At 34.5% G+C, this 23,989-nt stretch overlaps 1 protein-coding gene across 2 annotated transcripts; it reads left to right on the top strand.

Moving 5' to 3' along the window:
• Nucleotides 1-504: 504 nt before the first annotated feature.
• On the top strand, nt 505-12,117 carry LOC101429553 (NKG2-A/NKG2-B type II integral membrane protein-like). Of its 2 annotated transcripts, XM_004451235.5 has the most exons (7): nt 505-658; nt 2,094-2,440; nt 2,784-2,888; nt 3,400-3,453; nt 4,255-4,406; nt 7,613-7,713; nt 8,036-12,117. In XM_004451235.5, exons 2-7 carry the CDS (start codon nt 2,263-2,265, stop codon nt 8,145-8,147), a joined length of 702 nt encoding a protein of 233 aa, XP_004451292.2. In that variant the 5' UTR covers nt 505-658; nt 2,094-2,262; the 3' UTR covers nt 8,148-12,117. The 2 variants fall into 2 exon arrangements, with proteins under 2 accessions (XP_004451292.2, XP_004451293.2); XM_004451236.5 differs by lacking the exon at nt 3,400-3,453.
• Nucleotides 12,118-23,989: the final 11,872 nt, after the last annotated feature.

Below are 23,989 nucleotides of genomic sequence, written 5' to 3'. Positions count from 1 at the left end.
CATTATAGAAATATTATAAGAAGCATATATATAAAACAAGTACGTCATGGCAAGATTTAGTAAACAACCCTAAATGTAGGGCTTAAACATTTAAGATTGTGTTAAAATGGCCTAAATTTGCAAACTTTGATTGACCTAAACAGGTTAACTGCTTGTATGATTTTTTAAAACCATTTTTACTGTTTTATGTGGTTCTGTCAAAACAGCTATTTTTCAAAATGTCACTATTCTCTTAATGATCACATTAAGATGACCTAATTGAATAGTGCTACTTTTTTCGAATGGTTATTTCCCACAAAATCCATTGAATGTGAAACCTTTTTATCAACAACAATTGCAAGGGACAGTCACACCTTTGAACGTAGACTTTATACTTTCAATAGGAGTTCGAGGTCTCCTATGTCTGTAGGTGTGCAGGGTGATAAACTGTCTTAAAAATAACCCAATTATGAGAATTTCCTGTTCATACCTTAAGTGATAGATTCATGAGCCACCTGCTTTTTATACTCTGACTTCACTCTGAGTCAACACAGGACAGTCTGTGAAGAGCACATGCTCTTGCCCTGGATTCATCCTTTAAACATCTCCTTTCTTTCCAGCTATGCCAGGCGTCTTTAGGAGAGTCAGCCAAGGATGCGTGACTTTCTGGCTGACGAAGGTATGTCTGTCCACTGCACCCCTGTTTTCCTGCTCACCCCCCTCATTGAGTGGGAGATTATAAATGCTGTGCCTGCTGCAGCTGCAGCTGCAGTATTCCAACATATTATATTATATTATATATATTATATAACATAGATTATAATATATAATAATTATAATATGCTATTATATTATGTTTCTACCATAATAAAAACAAAGTAGAACAATTGGAGTCCTTATTTGAATAGTATGGGATAAAAATCATACCTCAGATATGAAATATTTGGTTTACTTTTTAAATTGCTCTAATCATTTCCTGTGGAGAATTGTGAAATGAATGCCCACACACCCATTGGGTTTGTTGATTAATGTAATTTAAATGGCAATTATATAATCATCATGACAATGAATTATTAATTTTGAATTTTATAATTGATTAAATGTCATCGTATAATAATGCATTCTATTATAATTAGTTAGCCCCTAATTTATAACTGTGTTCTTAAGAAGGAATTCATTGAATGATGCAAGGCAAAACATAATTTCTCATAAAAATTAGTTTAAATGCATGCGTTTTTTTTTTTAAATTCAGGGTGTGATCAATTCCCCAAAATGCTAATCTAAATTTAGGAAACCCTAAAAGGTACATTAAGTACCTATTTAAAGGCCACACATTTTAAGTTTCAAAGCCAGGGTTAATTTCTAGTTATCACTGCTGCCAGAAACTTTGACTGAATTATTAAATCGTATTAACTGATTAATTGCAATTTCTTACATAAGTAAATGAAACTTCAGCTTCCTTGACAACTATAGTATCTTTCTGGAAACTTGAACCCATTATGTGGTTCCATAAATTGTCTGCATATTGATTTGTCAACTTATGGTTCTGTATTTTAGTATTTGGTCAATTGACAGGTATGTCTACAAAATAAATACTTGAAATGTCTTTTTCCTAGGGTGGTGCTTCCAATATTCTCTGGGTTGTATATAGTTTAGTATGTCATATGATGTGTTAAGGCATATAAAATATTTCCTTAAATTTTCAGTGAGTTTTCAAAAATTTGTACACACTCACTAATAAGAAAAATGATCACGAAAATATAATATCTCCTTAAATAAATAACTGAGTATCACTAAATCAAAATAATTCAGTGTAATAAATTAAGTGTATGCCAATTTTCCATTTCCCCCATCTTTAGAGCACCCAGTATTTGTCATTTGATTTAAAAATGATCATAAAAATTAATGCATAATTTTGTCCAAGAATTTAACAGAGGTGTTAGAGTGTTAAAATATTTCAGTGGAATCTGAATTTGAGAAATAAGGCTATTCTTATTTGTTCCTCAATAATTTAGTTTATGTCATCCAAACGATAGCATTTTGTCAAATGCAGTATATTTTAAGAAATATTTACTATACTATGTGACTCTTGTTTAACTCTCTGATTAATTTAGAACCAGACCTTTAGATACTTCAACTGAGAAACCACCACTGTCTTCTGCGCACCTGCTCCCCTCCCTCCGCTGGTGTGGGTGGACTAGGGACATGTCATTTTATACACCACGTATCAGCTTAAGCACAGTTATCACAGAGCAGAGTCTCTTTTACCACTGAGCTGCTGAGATGGATAACAGAAGAATAACCTACGCAGAACTGAATCTGGCCAAGAACCCAAAGAGGAAGCACATCAAACCTAAGGGCACTAATTACTCCATTGCAAACCTTGAGCAGGAAATAACCTATGTGGAATTAAACCTTCAAAGTGCTTCTCAAGGGAATGACGAGAACTCACACTGCAAAGGTAAAACCTGCAATAGATTCTCAATGTAACTGCTCCAGGATGTGCGGTTGGGGTGCAGAGAAGAGGGGAAGGTAAAGATTGTAGGCTTGGAACATGGATAGTCAGATTTAGTGAAATAAGCTCATTTGTTTTTTTCATTTTTGTGGATCAGAGCTCAACCTGTGGATATGGTATTCCAGTATGAACTCTGAAGAGCAATGCTATTCAGACTTTCAGAGCATTATATTTGCTGAAAATTCTCTTTCTGAGAGAACATTACAATGGTGAATGTGGGTATGGCGTCCAGCATGTAAGAATATGTAAACCGAACACTCACCTCCTTCTACTCTTGCTCTCCCTGCAGATTCTGCATCACCTCCGGGAAGACTCATTGCTGGGATTCTGGGAATATTGTGCGTTGTGTTGATAGCCTCTGTAATAGCCACGGTAGTCATAATTATAACTCCATGTAAGTGCGTTTTTGAGAGGACGTAAGGGAATTTTCATTTCAATGATTTTGAAAATATATTGAAATATTTTATAAATAAGGACTAGAAATAGAATTCTCATTTTAAATTATTTGTTTGCACTTAATGTATTTGAATAAATGTGGAAGATTATTGCGAATTTGTTTAAATGTAAATAAAAGAATGGTTGAGAATATATGAGCTTCTGATCTCAAATCACAGACTTGCTTTAGGAGAAGCAACTTTATTGAAACAACTTACTTAGAAATACATATTAATTTTTGACAGACATTAAACCAAATCCTGTACAAGAGGCAGATTATGGTCAATTAGGCTCCTGATATTATTTTTGCCAAGACTTTACTTGATCTATTAATCTTCCTTGATAAAATATTTCTTTTATCAAGTGTGCTCTAATTTCTAAATAATACATGAAATTCTAAGCTAGGAAACTGAAACTGTTCTGATTTATTAGTAGCAAAAATTTCATAAGAATTTCAATGGTATTTCTAGCTTCCAAAATACAGGAACCAAAAAATTATTCCCAGATGAACAGATCCCAGAAAGGTAAGTAATGGTTTTAAAATTTCTCATATATTTGTACATGTTACACTTTGTCTCTGTCACAGGACTCACAGAAACGATTTTTTAAAAAATTATAAAAATGAACAACGAATTTTCATGAATAAAGATTATTTAAGGACATTCTTTGTTGTTCAACACTAAGGGTTATTCATTTAAAATCGCTATTGACAATTTGTTGTAATATTCTGCTGCTGTAATATGATAAGCAAATATTTTCCTATTCTAATGAAATGGTATTGCTCAGTGATTTTCAACACATGTATATGGTGGAGTCTTTAATTGTTTGCTTTGTATGGGTATATAAATAAGGGGTTAAGAGACTGACATTTTTCTCTTTATGTTTGTGTGTGTGGGGAGGTTGTTTTACATGTCAGCGTGTAAGGGTGTATATACAGGGTATGTACATATATATGTTTACAACTATGCAAATATGTCAAATAGTATCCCTTTTAAAATTCAAATGGGAGAGTGGATATAGCTCATTGGTTGGTTGAGCATCTGCTTCCCATGTACAAGGTCTTGGGCTCAATCTCCAGTATCTCCTTAAAAAATAAAATAAAATAAAAAGATGCATCTGACTGTAGGGAGATATGTATACAAGATAATAAATGTATTTTGTTTACTATCAATGGGAAAGAAGGATAATTTTGTTAAATAAATTTGTCTGGTTGTTCCAGAAGCTGAAGGAAAGTAATTGAAGACAATTTGAGAGTATACTTCAAGTGTACAAAGACAAAAAAAATCCAAATGATTTCTGAACAGTAATTCATAATCTTTCTTCAGCCTCTCATTGTTGGCATTGTCCAAAGGAGTGGTTTACATATTCCAACAATTGCTATTACTTTAGTCCTGAACGAAAAACATGGAATGAGAGTTTGATGGCTTGTGTTTCTAAGAAATCTCATTTATTTTACATGGATACTGAAGAAGAAATGGTAAGATTTTAAGTGTTAGATCTCCAGTCTATTAAGTTTATTTTTTCTCATCTTTCTTTGTGATGCTGTCCTTTCTACATCATTATCTAATTGATGGAGCATAATGTATAAGAAGGATGATCATTTCTCCATTCTATTCCATGGCGCCTTTGCCATAAACTAAGTATGTGAGTGTAGACGAATATGTGTGTGTGTGTGTGTGTGTGTGTGCTTGGACATCACTTGTATTCCACTGTTCAATATTTTCTTCACCAAGATCATATAGTCAAATTTACTGATATTAAATATTATATTTTTACATTATATAATTCCTTCATATTGTCCTTCTTCAAGAGTACCATGTTACACTTGTATTTTTAACTCTCTTCATGAATACGTTCTTAAAAATATGCTGTAAATTTAGTGATATTATGTTTAGTCAACAGATAAATCATTGAAAATTGACATAATGCATTAACGTGTTTTATGCCTTCCTTTATTTTCTCTCATGTCAATTTTATAATTTTGTGTATATCTTCCATATTCCACTTGATTTGACTCCAGCTATCTTTATATTAACTGTCCTGCTGTTGCTAATATATCACACTAAAATTGATTTCTGTACAATGACCGTATATTCACCAATCCTGTAAAACTCACTTTTAAAATCCATAATGTACTTGAGAATTCCTTTCAGTTTTCTACATATACAATTTTATCATCTACAAAAGTGTTAGTCTCCTTTCTTTTTTTCCAATTAACATATTTTTTATTAATTCTTACTGTTTTCCATATTAAAGGCTGTCCAGTGGAAAGCTGATTAAAAATAGTGATATAGGACATTACGGTCTTATTTAGAAATTTCAGAAGGGTGCCTTTCATCATTGAGTGGGTTTGTTGTTGCATTTTTGTTGTTTTGATGATAATTCTATACGAATAAGGAAGTTCACTTTTTTCTATTTTAACACATTTTTGAGGTATAATTGATATACAATGATTTGCACATACTAAAATCATATAATTATTAAGTTTTGAAACATTTTGAAACTATGAAATTATCAGGCATCTATGGGTCTACTTTCTTTACCATGCATTAGATGGATATTCTAGAATTCTTTATAAGCAGGATAATACAATGCATATTCTTTTTGTCTGGATTCTTTTATTCAAATAATTAATTTGAGATTCATCGATCTTACAGGGTACTTCAACAATTCATTCTCTTTTATGAAACAAATCAAATTTCTTGATATATATTAATAAAGCATACAATTCATTCAAAGGGTACAATCAATGGTATTTGTTATAATACATTGTTCTGCATTCATCATTTCAATCTTTATTAGAGTATTTTCATTATTTCAATAGTAATTATAATGATAAAAAACAGACAAACAAATTCTTGACCTTTCATTCTCGCTATGCTTCCCCTGCTGTACATAACTACTATTTTGGGTACTCTTGCACATTTATTTATTTATTTATTTATTTAGCAGGTTTTAAGGATATATTCACAAACCATAGTATTTATCCAAAGTGTATAATTAAGAACTTTTAGTATAATCACGATGTTGTACATTCATCAGCACAAAAAAATTTTAAACAATTTCATTACTCCAAGATGAAAACCTCCAGACGTCTTAGCCGTCAGCACTCAATCTCTCTGTCCTTTCTGAGCTCTACATGTTCAGTATTTAATTTTATCTTTATGAACTGATTCACATTTATATTTTATGTAAATGGAATCATAAATTATGTAATACTTTGTGTCTGGTTGCTTTCACTTAATAGTTTTTTTTTTGTTTGATATTAACATTTTGTAGTGTTAACATGTGTTTGTTCAGTTTCAAAGAAAAATGATCTTCTACATGCAATTTTATCCATATTCATATTTCACATGTGATTTTATTGTGCTATACATTCCCAAATTACAATTTTTAGCTTCCTTTTAGTTGTATACATGACCTTAAACTTCCCTTTTCAACCAGTGTCATACCCTCATAATAGCCCTGCTAGTTACAAACACTACCTTGGGCTTTCACTTTTTTCAATTCATTTTCAGAGATCAACACACACATTTACCGATTTTGCACAAGTTAACCCTCAGCATTCCATTCCCTAAACTCATTCGATTTTCTAGTGACCTATAATCAAGTTATTAACTCCATAACATTATACAATATGTTAATTCATAGTAGTGCAATCATACAATAATTCTCCTTTTGTACATGGCTTGCTTCACTCAACATAATTTCCTCCAGGTTCTTCCATGTTGTCATAGGCTTCTTGACTTCTTACTTATTACAGCTGCATGATAGTCCATCATGGGTATGGACCACAATTGGTTTTATTTTCATCAGTTGATGGACACCTGGGTTGTTCCCATCTTTTGGCAATTGTGAAAAATCACAGCCATGAATGTTGGTGTGCAGATGTCTGCCTTTCCTGAGCAAAAATTCTGTTGCTTGGTTGGAGGTGAGAATTTCCGGGGTCTACGTTTCTTTCTTCTTTTGGGTGGAGAAACATGAGATATGCCAGCCTGTATTCCCTTCAGTCTCAGTGTTCAAAAGAATTGTGCCTTTCCCCTTCTGACTTTCAGAGTTGTTTTTTATGTCTTTCTTCCTTTCTACTAGGCTTTATACTTGTACGTAGGAGAGAGTAGCAGGGAAAACTTTACTGTGCCAAATAGTCTGGACCCTTGTTATTCCACCAGTATAGAAACAGATAAATGTGGGGCTCATCTACTTAAAGAACTATATGGGGCCCAGAAAAGAAATTTTGGCCTTCATGTCATTTTTCTCCTCAGTGGCAACCTCTTAATTTCCTTCACAAAACCCTAACTCTAAGAAACATAGAAAAACACATTTATTTAGATGTAAAAATGTCAAGGTATCTGAAACTTAAAATTCACTGTTATGTTAATATTGTAAACCTGGTTAATTACTGACATAAATCTCAATTTTCCCTGTTAACAGTAACATAAGGAAAATAAAATTATAAATTATAAAAATTATGAACTATTTTTTAATCAAAATATTGATATTTGGAAGGATTTTGGAAATATAAACAATGTTTTCCAACTTTAGTATAGTTTTATTGTTGGGATAGAGCCCAGTACTCTCATCGTGCTTTAAAAAGAATGAACATATGAAAGAAAACACTACCTGCATTAAATATATTAATCTTAACAATGCATATTTATATGAGATTTTTTTGTTTTCTGATAGAATGTGCTGAGTTCCCTGTCAGTAGAATCATGGGTTGGACTTTCTCGAAAAACCACATCTCATCATTGGCAATGGATAAATGATTTAATTTTCAAGAAAACGTAAGATTTTTCTGAATGATGCTTACAGAAAAAGAAAAGCTATAAAAACAAGAAAAGTTCAGAAGAAAAATATTAAAAAAATTTTTTGCATTATATTCATGGAGAAATCTATTGAAATTAGTGGCATGAAATGTCAGTGTAAATACTAGTTAAGAATGGTAAACCCATTGTTCAAAATATCTGGGGAAATTAATAATATTACATGAAAAATGTCATTATCCATTCTCACAATATTCTTCCAATATTGTTAGTTGGAAAATGACATTGTTTTATGATTTACTCCTATAAAATATAACTGAATTATGCATTTTTTCCATTACAGAGTGAAAAATCCACCATATCCTGCGTATAACTGTGCTTTTCTACGTTTAAATGGCTTCCAGGCAGACAGTTGTGTATCTCCAAGACACTTTATTTGTAAGCATGTGTTTTGAAGTTAGAATGCCTGAGTTTTGAAACCTTGTAGTGACTTCATATTTCATTAAATGGAGATAATATTAGACTTGCAAAAGTCTCATAATGCATTCTATTATTTGTTCTAGCAATGATTATGTATTACAATATATGTATTGAAATATAACTTATACAAACTAAAAAACAGAAATCATTATTTTACCATTGATGATTTATGTCAAAGCAAATATACCCTTGTAACCTCAACATAAGTCAATAATATGAAATATTAGAAAACCAGCAACTCAGAAGCCCCACGCCTGCTAGTTCCCATCCACTTTATCTTGCCAAAACTCACAATCTTGTCTTTTTTATACCTTTGATTGAATTGACTTTGTTTTACAGGGTGATAAATCACTTTATTAAGAAACCTAGAGTAGCATTAACATTCCATCCATGTATTGTCTAGCAACAGTCATATTTGTGGAACAATTGGTATGTATATTTTTAAATGTAAATTGATATCGAGATTACTGAGGATGGTTACTGTATATATATGATATATGATTAACTTAGAGCACGGAGTTCATCAAGCAGACATGAGAAATAAATTGAACAACCAATGCAAATTATAAAAGAAAAACTGAAAAAAAGTATCCAAAGACTGCTGTATAGACACATGTTCTCAGAAAATTGTTTCTCCATACGTATTTCCTCAGTTAAGGATATATTCATAAAATAATGCCACAGAGAATTTTCACCATGGCTAATAAAAAGTGTTACAGGTGCATTCTCTGTATTGACTTTTAAAATTTATATAATTGAAACCATACTCCAGGAAGTGTTCCAGGCTTGCTTTCCATTTCACGTATCAGTTTTATATATGTAATGGAAAAAAGATCCCATATGCTATGATTTCATTCATATGAAGTTTCCAGAATAGGCCAATCCATATAGATATAAAGTGGATTAGTGGATGGCAAGGGTTGAGGGGAGGTGGGAATGGGAATGACTGTTAATGGAGAAAGGATTTCTTTTAGAGCTGATAAAATTTTCTAAAACTAGATAATGGTGATGACTGCAAACTCTCTGTGTATATGATAACCATTGAATTATACGATTTAAAAGGTTGAGTTTTAAGTTATATGAATTTCATCTCAATAATGCTCTAATGAAATACTCTGCAGTGATTTTGCTTAATACTCCTGTAAACTTTGAAGTAGTTTGTAAACATTTCTTTGTTTCATTCAACATAATGTCCACAAGGTTCATCCATATTGTCATATGCATCCCGATTTCATTTCTTGTTACTACTGAATAGTATTCCATTGTGTGTACATACCACGTTTTCTTTATCCATTCCTCAATTGGTGGCCACTTCCATATTTTATCAATTGTGAATATGGGGTGCAAATGTCATTGGGGTCATTACTTTCAGTTCTGAGTATTTGGGGCCATTTATCTTTCAAATCAATTTGATAATTGACTTTTCTATTTATGCAAAGAAATAAAACTGTTGGAATTTTGATTGGGATTGTGTTGAATCTGTAAATCAGTTTGGGTAGACTTGACATCCTAATGCTATTTAGTCTTCCAGTCTATGAACATGGAGTATCCTTACATTTATTTAGGTCTACTTTGGTTTCTTTTAGCAATGTTTTGCAGTTTTCTGAATACAGCTCTTTTTATGTCCTTGGTTACTTTTATTTATGAGAAGTTGACGTTTTAGTGTCTAAATTAAATTGAACTTGTTTCTCTGAATTCTTCCTCAGAATGCTCTTCAGTAGTGTATAGAAGACCTACTGATTTTAGGATATTATTCTTGTATCCCACCAGTTTCTGAACTCATTGTTTAGTTTTAGTAGTTTTTGTGAACTTTTCAGGATTTTCTAGATTTAGGATCGTATCATGTGAGAATAGTGAAAGTTTGTACTTGTTCCTTTCTTATTTGTGTTCCTTATTTTTTTCTCTTGACTGATTTCTCTAGAGAGAACCTTTTGCACAATAATGAATAACACTGGTAACAGTGCGCATCCTCGTCGTGTTCCCGATCCCAGTGGGAAAGCGTTCAGTCTTTCGCCATTGACTACAGTGTTAGTCGTGGGTTTATCATTGAGCCATTGACTACAGTGTTAGTCGTGGGTTTATCATTGATCCACTTTGTCAGGTGGAGAAAGCTTCCTTCTATTCCTATTTTGGAGTGTTTTCACAAGAAATGATTCTTTATTTTATTAAATGCCTTTTCTGCGTCCATCAAGAAGATCACGTGACTTTTTCTTCTTCAATTTAGTACTGTAGTTTATTACAATAATTGATTTTCTTGTGTTGAACCACCCTTGCATACCTGGGAAAAAACCCACTTGATAGTGGTGTATAATTCTTTAACATAGTTTTGGATTCTCTTTGCATGTATATTGGTGAGTGTGAGGATTTTTTTACCTATTAGAGTAATTGTTGTGTAATTTTTTTCCCCATAGTATCTTTCTCTGGTTTGCTATTAGGGTGATGTTGGCTTCATCAAATGAGTTTGCTGTCATTCTTTCCTGTTCAATTTTTCGTAAGGGCTTGAGCAAGAATGGTATTAGATCATCTTTGAATGACTGTTAGAATTCACCTGAGAAGCCATGGGGTGCTGAGCTTTCCATTTTTCTGAGGTTTTTGATGATTGTTTCAATCTCTTTTAGTGAATGGCATGTTGTGATTCCTATTTCTTGTAGGGTCAGTGTAGGTTGTTCATGTGTTTCTAGAAAGTTGTCCATTTAGTCTACATTGTTTACTTCATTGACATACAGTTGGTCATGGTATCCACTTATGATCTCTCTCAGTGTTCCAAGGCCAATGACAATGTCATCTCTCTCATTTCTCATTTTATTTATATGGTGCTGCTCTTTTTTTTTTCATTGTCAGTTTAGCTATGAATTTGGAGATTTTGTTGATCTTCTTGATAAACTAACTTTTGTTTTTGCTGATTTTATTTTTTGTTGTTGCTGCTGTTATTGTTCACAATTTAATTTTATTTCTGCACTGATCTTTATTATTTCTTTCCTTTGGCTTGGTTTGGGATAAATTTGCTATTCTTTTTCAGTTCTTCCCAATGTGTAATTAGGTCTTCAGTTTTAGCCCTTACTTCTTTATTTAATTTGTTTTAATTTTTAAGGGAACTTTGGATTATATACCTTTTACATAAAAATATAGGGGATTTTCATACGCCCTACTTCCCACCACTGCCACACTTTCCCACATTACAATATCTTTCATTGCTGTGATACATTTGTTAAAATTGATGAACATATGTTGAAGCATTGCTACTAATTATCACTATAGTTTATGTCATGCCAGTAGAGCACTGAATCTCAGCAGCATCACAACACCAATGCTCCAGTTCACCAGTCTCACCCAGGACAACTGAAAAAATGATGATGATGTGCAATGGCCATCCCCATAAACAGAAAGTGTCTACAATGGCAAGCAAGACTGCTCCATCCACCTGTCCCATGGGATCTCATCCCCGTCTCAGTCAGGAACAGAGCAGCATCATAACCATCTCCAAATCCTCAAGATTGAGGAATGAGCAAATATGAGGGAATGTAAATATGGGCAAAAGTAGACTTATTATTATTTTAGCAATGGATGATCTTGTATCATTGTTATAAAGGCAGAGGTGACCAGAGATTCTGACATGAGGGAGAGGGAATAAAGGTGCATCATTGGACATTGGAATTGTTCTGCATGACATTGCAATGATGGATACATTGCAATGATGGATACATTTTTCAAAACCTATAAAAATGTGTGGTGCAATCTGTAATGCAGTCTGTTGACCACGGTGAATATCAATGCTTTAGTATGTGCTCATCAAGTCTAACAAATGTGCCTCACTAGAGAAAGATGTTGTTTGTGGGTAAAAGTGTCAGAGGGGAGGGGTGGTCTATATGGGAATCCCCCTAAATTTCGATGTATCATTTATGTAAATTGTATCTTCCTTAAAAATAAACTTTAATTTTAAATAAGAGTTCTGGAGGCCATTACCTCACAGTAATTATTAATAAATGCATACTTAAATAGCTCATTAAGTATTAAAATCCAACAAAGCAACCTTGCTTCCTGAGACAATTATTTCAGTCAATTTGGGTACTGTTTTGTTGTCTTGACTTTTTCTGAGCTCCTGTTCTCTCATAGGTAATCACATAAAATCGTTGTTTCAAGAGATTTAATTCTTTCACGTTTGTTATATTTTATAGCTGTAGATTCTCTGTTGCTGCCATGGAGACCATTTCTGAGATTTTTGTCATCAACAATTTAAAATTAATAATCATTGTGGCTATCATAATGTCATAATAATTCTTGTTAAGTAAACGATTGGGACAACATATGGAATCTGTGCTAGAAGAATCTGGATCTGAGCGGCTCTGTTTTAATTTGTCAAAGACCTGCCAATGCAAAGTGCCAGAAATGGTTTGGCTTTTACACAGTGGATTTATTTGGGGTAAAAGCTTACACCTCCAAGTATGTGCAATGTCCAAACCAGGGCACCAATAGAGGTGCTTTCTCATTAAAGTCCCCTACTGTTGGTGCTGGCACTGTAGCCATGTGGGGAAGCAAGATGGCTGCTGAGCTCTGCCAAGATCTCACCTTCCCCTCCAGGCTTACCATCTCCTCTTCTTATTTTTTTCCTTTTTTTCTCTTTTGTTTTTATTAATTCTTTAATGTTACATTCAAAATATATGAGGTCCCCATATACCCCCCAACCGCCCACCTCACACTCCCCGCAACAACAACCTCCTTCAACATCATGAGACATTCGTTGCACTTGGTGAATACTCTCTGAGCACACTGCACCTCATGGTCAATGATCCACACCATAGCCCACACTCTCCCACAGTCCACCATGGCCATGGGAGGACATACAATGTCCGGTAACGGTCCCTGCAGCACCACCCAGGACAACTCCAAGTCCCGAAAACGCCCCCACATCTCATCTCTTCCTCCCATTCCCTACCCCCAGCAACTACCATGGCCACTTTCTCCACACCAATGCCGCATTTTCTTCGATTACTAATCACAATAGTTCATGAATAGAATATCAGTAAGTCCACTCTAATCCATACTCTATTCCTCCATCCTGTGGACCCTCAAATGTTTGTGTCCACTGCACATCTATATCAAGAGCGGGCTTAGATTCCACATGGATGTTGGATGCAATTCTCCTGCTTTCAGTTGTAGGAACTCTTGGTGTGGTGGTTGACCTTCTTCACCTCCATGTTAGCTGAGTGGGATAAGTCCAATAAACAAGAGTGTAGGAGTTGCAAGTCTGTTGAGGCTCAGGGCCTGGCTATCACATGGTCAGTCCAGAGATTCAGGTCACCTGAGTATACACTAAACCCCAGCGCCAACTACTGATCCAGTAAAAGTAACAGGAGAGGCTTATGAACAAAGATCAAAACTGATTCCAGCTGTATCACACAGAAACACAAACTCCAAAGTAGGGCCAACTGACATGGTACTGAACTTCATCTGCCATGACCATAGAACCTGTGGGTCTCTGTAGCCCTCAGAAGAACCAGTACCTGAGGTTGTATCTAATTTATCTGTTTCTGGGATTCTGCTGAGGTATGCATAAGCGCGACCCCTCTGATAACCTCCTGGCTCTTTTTGGAGACTCATAGCCTCTTGAGCTGCTTTGTGGGCTCATTCATTCTCAGTCTCTGAGGGATTCTGTTTTCCTAAAATATTCTCTTTCTCACATTGCAGAATCAAATATGTCAGCTTCCATTTCCTCTGGGTCTGTGTGTATTATTCCATTTATATAAGATCCAGAGGGTGTGGAGCCTCAAACTGAAGGCACTAATCAAAAGCCCTCAGTCAAACTCAAGAAGTATCTAATCAAAGGGCCCTCTTCTAAATGTAATGCAGTCAAGGGGACACGCTAGTTTATAAAATATTACTTTGTTTGGGATTCATAAGAAAAATTTCCAACTGCCACAGCCTCTCTGTCTTTATTTTTTTTTCAGATAATTTTCTTTTTTATATAAGAGTATTGTATAATTTAGGAATGAGTTGGTTTATGTTGCATCATGGGAAATCAGGCTCAGGCACAGCAGACACCTTGGGCAAGTGACCACTTTATTACTGATACAGTACAAAGGGTCCAAAAGAGCTGGGAAGAGATCCCAGCATGGCTGGTCAAGTTGGTAGAGGACAGTCTGCACAACCTACTTTACGTCAGAGGGAAGTTACAAAACTGTGCTGCCAACGGTGATCTATTTGTAAGATCCCTGGAGAGGGAACCCTGCCTCTCAGAGTTCCTGCCTCATTAGCATCTGGAGCTGCTTGTTCCTAAGCATTCAGGTTTAAAGTACAGTTGCGAGTTTTCATTAGAACTAACATGTCTCCAGTTCTATGGAATGAAAACAGACTGAAGCATCTGCACACAAATAGAACAGGCAGTGGGGGAGGCAAGGGCTAGAAGATGGCCGCTCAGCATGTATCTGTGACTTCAACAGAAAGGGAAGAATTGAGTCTAAAAGATTTTCTCATGTTGCAGTTATGCATTCTATACATGCTTCTAGAAGGGACAAGAGAATGTTAGGAAAATTAATAAAGAATGAGTTATGTCTTTTCATAATTGGTCACTGTTTAGGTGATCAATGACTAGAAGTAAACATTAATTTACAAACCCTATGCCCTCCATTCTTCTAGTAACTTAAATCTGAATTTTCTGTTATGTAGTACACTGCTATGTATTTCTAATTTTTTATGATTAAGTACTGCTGGTACTTCTTTCTGGAGTTTTGTAAGAAAAGTTTCACTTTAAATGCATTTTAAATGTTAGTGGAATTAGAGTTTGATGCTTTTCATTTATTATATATATATGATCACATATATAAAACTGTGTTTATGTTTATTCTCATGATGAATACCAAGAAATTTCTATTTTGAAATGCATTTTGTTTTCAGACATTGATTTGTATTCTTATCCTAAAACCACATTGTATGTTTTCCTCCCATATGTGGCTTACCCACCCAACATTTGTTATTATATTACTAAGTATAGAAAAACCTGGAATGAGAGCCTGCGAGACTGTTATCTAAAATATCAAGACTGGGGAAGTGGACTGGGCCCAGTGGATAGGGTGTCCGTCTACCACATGAGAGGTCCGTGGTTCAAACCTCCTTGACCCATGTGGAGCTGGCCCATGCACAGTTTTGATGCCTGCTAGGAGTGCCCTGCCATGCAGGGGTGTCTCCCCACATAGGGGAGCCCCATGTGCAAGGAGTGCGCCCCGTAAGGAGAGCCGCCCAGCGCGAAAGAAAGTGCAGCCTGCCCAGGAATGGCACAGCACACACGGAGAGCTGACACAACAAGATGACGCAACAAAAAGAAACATAGATTCCCCGTGATGCTGACAACAGAAGCGGACAAAAATAACATGCAGCAAAATGGACACTGAGAACAGACAATTGGGGCGGGGGGGGGGGGGGAGGGGGGCGGGAATTAATAAAATAAATATTTTTTAAAAAGTAAAATAAAATATGAAGACAGTTCTGCTTAAGGATTGAAAGATAGTCAACAACACTGATTAATATTTTCTCTTTTGAAATACAGATACATAAGTAGAAATTCATAAAAGAAATGCCTATTTGAGTTATCGTGTGGATCTCCACCCACCAAGACTATGCCCTGTGCACACTGGAACGTACTCCTATGCCTTAGAGGGAGGCCCCGCCCCACACCTCCCCCTTCTATGACACCGTGCACCAGTGATCGTTCCCTGCCACTGTTGTGAAGCTTCTGTGATCCAAAACTTCTAAAAAATGAAGCCAACAAAATAACCAAATAAAATTATTAAGGAAAGGATATAATTTTTGAAACCCAATATAATAAAAAGAAAATTAAAAATATTTTGAAATAATGAAAAACTGTTTAGACATTGTGTCTTTCATCACTGTAAGATATGCTGTCTTGTGTGTACAGTGACCTTTTCTTCCATATATTTCCCCAGTGTCTTATTTTTATCATTTAGAATATTGAATTCCCATCCTGGGAAGTTCTGCTACATTCTCTATTAGGAACAAGCATCCACAGAGGGCAGGGCCAGTGCCTGGGAAGGAAGACAGACCACTATGCCAGGCCCTTGATATTGATAATGGTTCTTATGAAACTTTTCTAGTGAAATTGAAATTTGGCCTAGAATTCTATACTGCCTGAGAATTACCTAGTGATAGCTTTTGTTTTGGTCAAATGTGGAATATCTCTAAGCCACACTCAGCAGATAAACACAAAGCACTACTACCCGCAAGGTGTGGGACATGAATCCAGGGGATGAGGCTCCCTGGCACCCAGGGACTATTACCAACTGCCAACTAGCAATGCATCTGGAAAAAAATCTTGACCAAAGCGGGAAATATTAAATACAAGTGTCTTTATGGCTAAGAGATTTCAAAGTGAGTTGAGAAGTCATTCTAGAGGTTACACTAATGCATGTCTCAGCTAAGCAGAATCTCATTGACTGCCACAGTAAATACTCATTCAAATAGTGGGGCACGTGAGGGTTCTAGACATCCAGAAACTATAAGCAGAGCAGATAATCTCAGGAATTCAGCATCCTGTCATTGGGCCTTAGTTTGGAATTTATGCTCTCCAGTGTAACAGAGTTAGATTCATTTATAGGTTCCCTACACATGGCTCTTCTGCCCCTTTTATTTGTTTTATTTGAACTTCTAATTAGCACTATACTTGATAAATACATGTCCCAAAGACTTACATCTTTGGTCTGTTCATGTACCAGTTGAGACCTGAATTTCAGCAGAGTTGCAACCCATTCTCTCCAGTTCTTTGGACTCACTCAGGACAGCTAACAAAGAGGTGATGATGGACAACACCAGTCCCAAGAACAGAGAGTGTCTGCAACTGCAAGATCGTTCCATTGGAATGCCCCATGGGACACAAGCCCCTTTCCGATAGAGGTGGAGTGAAGCTCACCTCCCCAAATCCCAAGATTGGGGAATGAGCAATGGACTAAAGTAGACTTATTATTATTCTAGTAATAGAGGAACTCTTATTGATATAAATTTAGTGGCGACCAGAGTTTCTAAACGATGGGAGAGGGAAGATTAGGTGTCATGTGAGGGCATTTTTAAGACATTTGAGTTGTCCTCCTTGACACTGCGGTGATGGATACAGGCCACTGTATGCTTACATAACCAGGAAGTTGTGCTAGACAGAGTGTAAAGTATAATGTAAACTATAGTCCATGGCTCATTGCAATACTTTAATATGTGTTCATCAATTGTAACAAATGTACCACACTAATGAAGATTGTTGATGCTGTGGGAAAGAGTGGGAGGTGGAGGAGTGGGGTAACAGGAATCCCTTACTTTGTTTATATAACATTTGTGCAATCTAGATCTTCTTTAAAAATAAAAAAATTAAAATTATAAAATAAAATTACAGACAAAAGAATATCTGCAGCTGAACACAACAATAGACACAAACCTCTTTATCACCTAGGTTAAGACATAGAACATATCTCGAAAAAATCACATGTATACATTTTTTCATAAAATTTATCTTCGTTATTCCTCAATGCAGCCAGTATTCTTACATCTTTGATGATATACCGTTGCTTTTCTCCTCTAGCTTTAACATGTACAAACACATCTTTAAACTGTATAATGTATTGTGCTCTTTTTTTTAGATTGTAAATGAAGTGAGGTAAATTCTATGTTATTTTATGTCTTGTTTTTTTAATTCAATGTTACGCTTTTAAAAATGCATTTTTATTTCTCCATATTTAGCATTTGACAATTTTATTGTTCTGTAATATTGCATTGTATTTTACACTCCAGACCCACAATCATTTCTTTGCAGTTCTGTGAAAGTTCTGTGGTGACTTAAAACAAGTAATTTTTGGTTGTGATTTTGGTGCATTAATTTGTAAATAAATGTTTATGGACACATAGATTTTCTTTTGGTTATCGAAATAAAATTGATATTCATACACTAAATTTTTGTCCACAAGTTTTTTGTTCAAATTTCTTGTTTATAGTAGATTATCTTTGGATCATTTTGACTTTCCTTCAAACACATTAGATAACTACAAATGATTACAGTTATTTTTCTTTAAAAATCTACATATCCTTTACTTCTTTATTCCTGTACTATACTTGGTAGAATCTTCTTTCAAAGCTTGAAGAGAAGAACTCTTATTGCCTTATTCCTGATCTCAGAAATAAATCTTTAAGTATGAAGTTCCTTTTTTTAAAAAAAATTAGTTGTCTTTATCAGATAAAGGAAGTTCTATTTTGCTTGTAACTACTTTATTTTTCAGCACAGCTTTAGATGTACAAAAAACTTACAGGGAAAGTACAGAATTGCCATATACCCTCTTCCCCTCCACCCCACTGTTTCTCTCTTATTGGTATCTTGTTTTGGTATGATACATTTGTTACAATTGATGAGCCAATATTGATACTATATTATTAACCTAGGCACATAGTATGTATTAGGGTTTGCTGTGCTTTACAATTCTATGGACTTTGGCAAATGTATAATGTCATGGATCCACCATTCTACTATCACACAAAAGCATTCTGTAGCAGAATGCCTCTTTCTCCACCTGTTCATCCCTCAGTCCTACTACCTGAACTTCTGGCAAACACTGACGTTTACTATAGTTTTACCTTTTCCAGAATGTCAAATAGTCGGAAATGTAGTTTGTAGTCTATTTTGACTTGCTTCCTTCATTTGGAAATAAGCATTTATGATTCTCTTGTGTCTTTTTGTGGCTTGATAGTGCATTTCTTTTTATCAGTGAATAATATCCCATTGTATGGACAATCCACTGTTGTTTATCCATTCACCTCTTGCAGTATATCTTGGTTGTTCCAATTTTTGGCATTTATAAAAATGCTGCTATAAACATTTGTGTATAGGTCTCAGTCTTGTATTGACACCATTATGTATTTGTATATAGATGCATACATAACATATATTTAGACACATAAAGAATATTATCAATTTTAGCTTATGGAAATATAGTGAATGCAAATACAACTATTGCAAGCCAACATTGGCTATTGTTACTGAGGGCACAAAAACAAGCTGAGAACCGGGGAACAAGATTGGATTTAAATTCCATACTCTATTATTAACAAAGCTTGACGTTTGGCCTTGAATTTGTCCCCAAGTTCCTAGCAGTGGCAAGAAAGTGGTTTCCTTAGGAATGCTAGGTAAGAAATGAACGAACATAACTCCTTTTTCTTGATTAAAGATGAAGGATGATTAAAATAATTCTATTAGGTACAAGTAGATATTCTAGATTTAAATTTTATTTATCTTCATGCTTTTATGTCGGTTCATTTTGTGGGTTAAAGTCTCCATTTTATGCATTCCCTATTTTTGGTTAGAAGAGATCTTTAAAAGTGCTTTCAGTTGTCCTACAGAGTTTGATGTGATTGTCATTTTCGCCTAAAGTCTCCTATTAAAAAAATACTATTGTTCATGATTGTGAAATGAATAGTTAAGTAACGTAATGGGTAGCTATTTGACATTTCACCTTTTTGCAAGCTAATGTATTTCAATATTGTGATATTTTATCTTTACAATAGATGTTTATTTTTATCAGGAGATATCTGAAGATTAAATAATATATTTTAAAATAATTCATTAATTTTGAATATAGAATTTAAGAACTAGAGCAGAGAAACCGGGAAGATAAGTTGTGGAGTTAAGGTCTCGTGTCAGTTGTTATAACAGAAAATGCAGCAATCCCTCAGAATAATTAGTGACTTTATCCCTGTTGATAATGGTGATGAGATTTTGGAATATTTGCCACCATAATAGAACTGTTATAATAGGGAGATATATAAAAGAAGTATGTCATGCCAAGATTTAGCAACCAACCTAAATGTAGGGCTTAGACATTAAAATATTGTTAATATGGCCTAAATGTGCAGAATCTGTGACTGAGATTGAAACAAGTTGACTGTCTTTTGTTTTTAAAGGCAATATTACTTTTTTTGTGGTTCTGTCAAAACAGCTGTTTTTCAAAATGTCACTAATCTCTTCATAACCACATCAAGATGCCGTAATTGAATAGTAGTATCTTTTCCAAATGGTACTTTCCCACCAAAACCCATAGAAGGTGAAACCATATTATGAAAAGCAATTGAAAGAGATTCCCAACTTTCAAGGTAGACTTTATACATTTTTGTCCCCATCATCATGAGACATTCGTTGCATTTGGTGAATACATCTCTGAGCACTGCTGCACCTCATGGCCAATGGTCCACATCATAGCCCACAGCGGGCCATGGGAGGACATACAATGCCTGGTAACTGTCCCTGCAGCACCACCCAGGACAACTCCAAGTCGTGAAAACACCCCCACTGTTCAAACTCTTCTATGATCTGTAGGTGTGCAGGGTGATAAACTGACTTAAAAATAACCCATTTATGAGAATTTTTCTTCATACTTTAAGTGACACATTCATGGGTCACCTACTTTTTACCCTCTGACTTTTCCAGAGTCAACACAGGACAGTCTGTGAAGAGCACAGATATTATTTGTTCTGGCCCTGGACGGGTCCTTTAAACATATCCTTTCTTTTCAGTTATGCCAGGCCTCTTTAGGAGAGTCAGCCAAGGATGCTTGACTTTCTGGCTGACGGAGGTATGTATGTCCACTGCCCCCCTGTCTGCCTGCTGCCCCACCTCATTGAGTGGGAGATTCCAAATGCTGTGCCTGCTGCAGCTGTGGGATTCATATATAAGAAAAACAAAGTGGAACATTCAGTCTTTGTTTGAATAGTCTGGGATAAAAAGCACACCCAATTACGAAATATTTGAATCACTTCTTAAATTACTCTAATTAATTCTTGTGGAGAACTGTCAAATGTATGCACACAATCACACTGGGCTTGTTAATCAACAGAATTTAAATGGAAATTGTATAGTTACTATGACAATGAATCATTAATTTTAAATTTCATATTGGTCAAAAGTTTGTCATTGTATAATAATGCATTCTTTGATAATTATTAAGCCTACACTTTATAACTGAGTTCTTAAAGAGGAATTTATTGAATGAGGCAAGGCAAAACATAATTCCTCATCAAAATTGGTTTAAATACATGCAGTTTGGTTTTTAATAAAATTAGGATGTGATAACTGCCATAAAGTATTAATCTAAACTTCAGAAACCCCAAATGGCTTAGTGAGGAATTATTAAAAGGTCACACATTTTAAGTCTCCTGGCCAGAATTAAATTCTAGTTATTATTCTTGCCAGGGCCTTTGACTGAATTATTAAAGCAATATAACTAAATGATCGCAATTACTTTCATAAATAAATGAAACTTCAACATCTTTGACAACCATTATATCTCTCTGGAAATTTGAATCCATGATGCCATTCCAAAAATGCCTGCACATTGATTTGTCATCTTATGGTCCTATATTTTAACATTAAGTCAATGGACTGTTATTTCTATAAAATAAATATCTAATATATCTTTTTATTTGGGAGGTGCTTCCAATATTCTTAGGGTTGTAAATAAGTTTAGTATGTCATATGATGTTTTTAGACATGAAAAATATTTCCTCAAAATTTTAAAGAGTTCTCAAAACTTTCCATCAACTCGTTAATAGGAAAAGGACCAAATAAAATATTGTATCTCTTTTACTAAATAAATGAATATCACTAAATCAAAAGAATTTAGTGTAATAAATTAAATGTTTGCTGATTTAACATTTCTCCCATCTTTAGAGTACTCAGTATTTAAATTGCCACTGGATTTCAAAATATCATAAAAGTTAACGGATAAGTTTTTCCAAAATAAAACATTAATAGTTAACACATGTGTTTAGTGTTAAAATATTTCAGTATAATCTGAATTTTAAGAAATCAGACTATTTTTGTTAATAAACTTCTTTATGCTTCAATACTTTAGCTTTACATCACTCTGCTCAACAGCATTTTGTCAAATGCAGAATATTTTAAGAAATACTTACTATACCATGAAACACTTCTTTAAACATCTGAGTAATTTAGACCCAGACCTTTAGATTCTTCAATTGAAAAATCACAACTATCTTCAGCGCACCTCCCCCTGCCCCACTCATTGTGGGTGGACTAGGGATGTGTTAGTATACACACCATATATCAACTTAAGTGCAGTTATCATAGAGCAGAGTCTCATTTACCACGGAGCTGCCGAGATGGATAATGAAACAGTAACCTTCACAGAAGTGAACCTGGCCAAGTACACAAAGAGGAAGAAATCAAACCTAAGGGCACTGATTGCTCCATTTCAGACCCTGAGCAGGAAATAACCTACGTGGTAGAATTAAACCTTCAAAATGCCTCTCAAGGTCCTCAAGAGAATAACAAGAATTCACACAGCAAAGGTAAAACCTTTAATAGAGTCTCAATATATCTGCTCTAGGATGTGCAGATGGGGTGCAGAGGAGAAGGAAAAAAATGATTATAGATATGGGAGATGAATAGTCAGATTTAGTAAATAAGCTCATTTCTTTTTTTATTTTTGTGCATCAGAACTCAAGGTGTGAGGTTATGGCATTCCAGAATGAATTCTGAAGAGCAATGGTATTTGACTTTTGGAACATTATATTTCCTGATTGGAATTGTGTAGTCTGAGAGAAAGATTACCCTGGTGGTTGTGGGTTTGGGGTCCAGCATTTAAGAAGATGATTCTTTGTATCTTTGCCTCTATTTACCCTTTCTCTCCCTGTAGATTTCCCATCATGTCCAGAAAGACTCATTGCTGGGATCCTGGAAATATTGTGCCTTCTCTTGAAAACCTCTGTAATAACCATGGCAGTCATAATTACTACTCCATGTAAGTGAGTTTTTGAGAAGTCATAAGAAATTTTCATTTTAATGATTTTGAAAATGCCTCTACATATTTCATAAATTAGGGTTAGATATAGAATTCTCAGTTTAAAGTATTTATTTGGACTAAATGTATGTATTAGGGTAAACGTGGAAGGTTATTCATTATTTGTCAAAATATAAATACAGAATGGTTGCAGAGAATATTTTGGATTCTAAATCTATACATATATGTATGCAGTATGTATGCAGCTCCTGATCGCCACTCTTAAAGACATACTTTGGCAGAAGTAAATTTACTGAAAAAACTTATTGAAAAATACAAATTAATTTTTGTCAGTCATTAAACCAAATCCCGTACAAGAGGAGATTTTGGCCCATTAGGCTCTTGAAATTATTTTCTCCAAAACCTTACTTGACATTAATTTTCCTTTGTAAAATATTTTTTATTTTAAAGTGGCCTAATTTCTAAATAATACATGAAATTCTAAGCAAGGAAACTAAAACTATTATGATTTATTGATAGCAGTAATGTCATAAGAATTACAATGATATACAATGTATATACAATGATATACATATGAATTACAATGATATGAAATACAGGAATGAAAAATTATTCCCTTATGAACAGATCCCAGAAAGGTAAGTAATAAGTTTTAAATTTCTCATATATTGGCATATGTTACATTTTGTCTGTCTTAGAACACACAAAAATGATTTTAAAAAGTTATAAAACTGAGCAATAATTTTTCACAAATAAACATTATATAAGGTCATTTCTTGTAGTTCAATATTAAAGGGTATCTATTTAAAATGAGTTTTGCCAATTTGTTGTAATATTCTACTGCTCTAACATTATAAAAAGCAAGCATTTTCCTATTCTAATGAAATGGTTGTGTAGTGATTTTCAGGACACATATAGGGTGGAGTTTTGGATTGATTGCTTTATATGGGTACATAAATTAGGGGTTAAGCAGCTGACCTTTTCTCTATGTGTGTGTGTTTGCATGGGGTGTTTTATATGTG

Source organism: Dasypus novemcinctus, chromosome 20 (genome assembly GCF_030445035.2).
Source record: "Dasypus novemcinctus isolate mDasNov1 chromosome 20, mDasNov1.1.hap2, whole genome shotgun sequence".
Lineage (NCBI taxonomy): Eukaryota > Metazoa > Chordata > Mammalia > Cingulata > Dasypodidae > Dasypus > Dasypus novemcinctus.
Note: the sequence above shows the minus strand (reverse complement) of the source record. Positions and strands in the feature narration are given on the sequence as shown.

Bases quoted from the DNA above. Each gene is read 5' to 3' on its own strand.
- LOC101429553 (XM_004451235.5), top strand. From the start codon at position 2,263: ATGGATAACAGAAGAATAACCTACGCAGAACTGAATCTGGCCAAGAAC. The intron at 2,889-3,399 runs GTAAGTGCGTTT...TGGTATTTCTAG, and splicing joins AGTCATAATTATAACTCCAT to CTTCCAAAATACAGGAACCA. The intron at 4,407-7,612 runs GTAAGATTTTAA...GTTTTCTGATAG, and splicing joins TGGATACTGAAGAAGAAATG to AATGTGCTGAGTTCCCTGTC.